We start from the raw sequence: 5,000 nt of genomic DNA, 5'->3' as shown, positions 1-5,000 counted from the left end.
GTGTGTGTGTGTGTGTGTGTGTGTGTGTACGGCGACAACAAAGGCATTCTAATGCCACAGAGGCTCAACATTGCCACCACAGCCCACAGCAGACTTGTTATGGTATCACGGTTTCCATGGAAACTACTTTGCTACAGTTCTTCTTTCTTTTTTTTTTTGCTTTGTTTTCAGTCCAAAACCAGTCTAGTGTTTCCCAACCTTCAAACCGTACACTGTCTGGGGCTGACACAATGGCCGTGTCTCAAATGCCGCACTTGTGCACTTCGTGCACTGTTTTTCAGTGCCTAGCCCTGAAAATTTCAGTTGAGCCAGTGCACTGAAAGTGCCAGGATGGTCCCCTAACAATGGCGGAAAAATGCAGTGCTTGAATGATGGACACTGCACGCACTAAACGGCGGCCATGTTTACTATGACACGGAGTTTGGTCAACAGTCTCCTAATTCTGTAAGTAATGTTGATGGGACACCAACCTTTTCATGCAAACAAAAGTATTGTATGTGTGATTGTTGTCCTTTGGGGTGAAGGACATGGAAATACAAGCACCAGACGCTGTGCATTGTAAACAGTAGCCAACTCATATTTTGGCGAGCTAATGCCATGCTCAGCCATCACTTCCAGCAAGGGCACAGTGCTCAATTTTTTCCACGACACTATGCACTAAAGACCTCAGTGCACTGTGTGCACTGTGCACTGACTGTCAGTGCACTGACAAAACAGTGTCATTTGAGACATAGCCAATGTCTTATTATCAGGTACCTAGGCTACAGTCAAGACGCTGTATCTAGCAGAGTTAGCCTACTGAAAGAACCATTACTGAACATTCAATGTGCATGAAACAATAGCCAGAACAGTCGCCGATCCAAAATACTCAAAAATAAATAAATAAATAAAATCAAACACAAATACCATTGTCTGTTCTGTGCCTTCTCTGCTAGAGTTCAGAAACTTTAATGTTCCAATGCATGCTCCAAACTCATTTCATTTGTCCTGGGTAATGTTATTAGTAAAGTGTATGCATGTGTATGTACAGTAAGTATCTCCTTACCTGTGTGAACCTGGGCCTATTCCAACTTCAGTATTGTTTCTGTTAGCCACATGCAGTCAAGTTTCTTATATATAATCCTACAGTAGAAGCCACTGATTTTATGGTATGTTTTCTTGACTGCATCATGCAAGGTCCGTAAAAAGGTCTGGGCAATCTCCCAATAACACCTTGGTGGAAGTCACATGAAAGTGGCTTGGAATTAAACATGGAAGGGGAATAAATAATTGTATCTTCAAGTATAGTGCATTTTCCAAATTCTGAAGCAAATTAAAAGTTAAAGCGCATCAGGTTGTAGCGACATATGATGCGTCTGGTTGGTTTTCTATCAACAGGGTAATTCTAGCTAAATAAAACGTCACAATCAACCGTTTTGATGCATATTTTTCTAACTCACCAGATGACTTTCCATAAAGATTTTAGCACAACAGAACACACAGTTTGTTTGGGAAGAGAAAATATCCTGCATGAGACAAAACACCAGGTGCTCCAGCAAGTGTTGGAACTCTCGAGTCAGGTCCAATCATAGCTTCTGCGTCTGCATGGCTTTTCTATATCACTTCTCTATATCGCTTTTCCCTCACTTCTGTAACGATACAACTTCCCCAAAAACAATATATTGTGAGCAAATTAACCCAGTGCAACAAAATGGTGTTGGAGCGATATAACCAGAGAGAGTAGAGAGAGATTGTTTCCGGGTTCTATTATTGGGGGGGAAATCCCCCTTTAGGCAGACCTAGGCAGACCTGAGGACTGTTCTATTCAATGCTAGGTGCATTATGACACGCCCCTTTAGGCAGACCGGAACCTGGTCACGTTAGGTGCCCATAGAAACCTATTATGTTGGCATATCTCTATACTTAAAGAATCTCTGATAGAACTTTTTCAATCACAATCTCCATCATGTGGCCTCAACTTCCCCAGGCTCCTTCCCATCCCAAATGCAACACAATGTGATGATGTCGTTTAATGTCATGTCATGTCCTGTCAGTCTATGTAATGTTTGTCTTTGTCAAACATACCTTGCCCAGGCTCTTGTCCACCTTGCGGAAGCACTTGTTGAGGGAGAGGTTGTGGCGCACCGAGTTCTTCCAGCCAGTGGGGGCACTGGAAAAGTAGGGGAAGTGCTGCAGGATCCAGCCGTAGATGTCCTTCACCGGCAGGGACTTGCTGGGCGAGTGCTCGATGGCCATGTAGATGAGGAGCGAGAAGGAGAAGGGAGGCTTGGACTTGACCGTGTCCCCTCCTCCACCCCTGGACGAGGAGGAGGAGAAGGAAGAGGAGGAGGAGGAGGAGGAGGAAGAGGAGGCCAGGAGACCGGCTGGTTCTCCCTCGATGTCGAAGAGCGGGCTACCCCCAGCCCCGGTGCCGCCCACTGTCATGGCGTCTCCCAGTGTGAAGTTCTGCAGAAGGTTCTCGTGAAGCCAGTTCAGGTTGGTCAGCTCCTCGTCTGCGGCGGATTGGTCGAGGCGGGTGGCCAACGGGGAGGAGGCGCACTCGGCCTCAGGGAGCGTACCCGCGCCCCCCCACGGACCCCCTCTCAGACCCCCTCCGCGCTCCTCCACCACCACCCCTCCCGGGCTCTCGGCTTTCTTATCCGGAGACATCCCAATGATTGGACCCATTAAACCACGACAGTCTGTGGAAACAATAAAAAGAAAAGATGGTGTAAGGATAACAAATAAGTTTACCATACATGTACCGGTAATCATAACGATCAGTGAGACATCCTAGTTGGACGCATTAAAACCATGATAGTCTTTGGGAAAATACAAGAGACAGATTGTATGGTTAAATAGCAATACAACTCATAATGTGTATAGCCATTGCAATAAACGGAGCCATTAAACAATGACTGTCTGCAGGAAACACATCGAGAAAGGTAAAAGATAGTAAGATAAGATGGGAACTTGTTTATGATGGAAAAACTTCTCATAAGCAATAATTATTAGGGCCATAACGATACACTCAAATCACGATTTGGTTCGTATTACAATTTTTAACCTACAGTTCGATACACCCCACGATTTCTGAAATGTATCACATTTGAAGCTTGGAAGCACTATCACATCATATCATATGGTTGTTTTCTGGAAGGAAGGATAACAAAAATTTGAAAGAGCGTATCATGACACTGCCTCCTTACATCACGATTAGTGTTGCACCGATACCGATACCAGTATCGGCCGAGGCCCAGATACTACACTAAAATGGTGGTATCGGTATCGGCAAGTACCAAAAAATAGGACACCGATACCATTTACCGATACTTGTATGGCACTTGTATGCAGCCTTGAACTTAGTTATTTTATATCAGAGGTATCTAAAAAGTAGAAAAAGTTCTACTGGATTCACTTTGTACAGTATTAGTCTTTTTCCTGTTTCACATAGCCATGATGGCAAGGATTTTACATCCAAGTATGCAGCTGTTCATAATAAGTATATATAAATTTCAAACAGGGGGGTATCAGTATGGTATCGGTATCGGCTGATACTGCACGGACAGGTATCAGGTATCGTATCGGGGCCTAAAAATGGTATCGGTGCAACACTAATCACGATACAGTATCGTGACTGAATCACGATCAAGATTTCTTGGTTCCATCTTGTATCGTTACAGCCTTAATAATTATACAGCAGAGGCTAGAAAGAGAATAAGACAAGATGATATTGGAGCAATGAATAAACACTGCAAGACAGACAAGCAAACATTACATGATAAAAATTATGTAAGTCTTATGACAAGTCTGAAATTCTGAAATTCTGAAAGAAAGAAAGCAAGAAAGAAAGAAAGAAAGAAAGAAAGAAAGAAAGAAAGAGGGCGGAACCCAGCACCTTCAGTAGGCACAGGCATAAAAATGAACAGGTCTGAATTTTTACAACGCCCTAATTTCTGCACTTCAGTGGGTCCCTGTACCCTGGTATGCTATAAATTATGTAATATGCAGCAAGGTTGTCTGGTCAGACACTCCTTAAAAAGCCAGATTTATATAGGTCAACTGTGCCAAATGGATAGCACATCAGCATTCAGTACTGTGAAGCAGTGACACATGCCCTTCATGAACCACAAGACTGAGCCCCTTTAAAAATAATAATAATAATAATACATTTAAAATAATAATAATGATAATAAACGTTTAGGGTTTTTGTTGCCTTTCTTATGACAGCGAAAGCAAAGAGTAGGCCAGGAAACGAGTAGTAGAGAGAGATGGGGTAGGGTTGGGACATGGCTCAGGCCAGACTAGACCCTGGGTCTTCATGGCCAACTGCCTGCAGGTGGTACGGGTGTAGCATCAGTGCAGCCGCAGAGCACCACAGCCCCTCCCCACCCCTGCCTATTCTTACAAGGGTACAACGAGTTTTACTTGTTACATGCATAGAATTACTAAAAGTAAAACATGCAGGGGGGTTCAATAGTGCTTAATAATAATAACAATAATAGTAGTGCTTATGCATCAAAACTACTTGCATCTCAGATAGAGCCTCTCCTCTCCTTCCCTCTCTTCTCCTCATTCCCTTTGCCACTCTCTTCACCTCTCCTGCCCACTTTTCTTTTTTTTTCTTCTCTCCTCTTCTCCCCTTCGTCTTGAAAAGAGGGCCCTCTAAAAGGAGTCGAGTATTCATATCAAGTGGCCCTCTCTCTCTCTTGCTCTCTCTCGCTCTCTCTCTCGCTCGCTCGTTAGCCTCTGATGAACATGAACTAGCAGAGACCTGAGGGGTAAGCGAGGAGTGTGTGAGTGTCTAAGTGTGTGTGTTATGTGAACGTCTGTGTTGTGTGTGTGTGTGTGTGTACGAAGGAGTGGAGAGATGAGAGAGGGAGAGGAGGCTTGTGATTAATGAAGAAGGAGTTTCCATCCAGAGGCAAGAGCAGCTCTCTCGCCTCTTCTAATTTAAGAGGCAGGAGAGAAGTCAAGTCAGCCAGCCAGCCAGCCAGCTAAGTACACCAACCCCTGGATGG

At 44.2% G+C, this 5,000-nt stretch overlaps 1 protein-coding gene across 1 annotated transcript in view; it reads right to left on the bottom strand.

The window, feature by feature from the left end:
• foxn2a (forkhead box N2a) overlaps positions 1-5,000 on the bottom strand; it is a 54,476-nt gene that overhangs the window by 19,354 nt on the left and 30,122 nt on the right. Inside the window, exon 2 of the mRNA XM_063191738.1 lies at positions 2,065-2,681. Within this exon, the coding sequence (XP_063047808.1) occupies positions 2,065-2,667 (603 nt within the window). The 5' untranslated portion in view covers positions 2,668-2,681. The remainder of the gene's footprint in view (positions 1-2,064; positions 2,682-5,000) is intronic.

This window comes from Engraulis encrasicolus, chromosome 24 (assembly GCF_034702125.1).
Source record: "Engraulis encrasicolus isolate BLACKSEA-1 chromosome 24, IST_EnEncr_1.0, whole genome shotgun sequence".
NCBI classification, from domain to species: Eukaryota; Metazoa; Chordata; class Actinopteri; order Clupeiformes; family Engraulidae; genus Engraulis; species Engraulis encrasicolus.
This window is presented reverse-complemented; position numbering and strand designations above follow the sequence as displayed.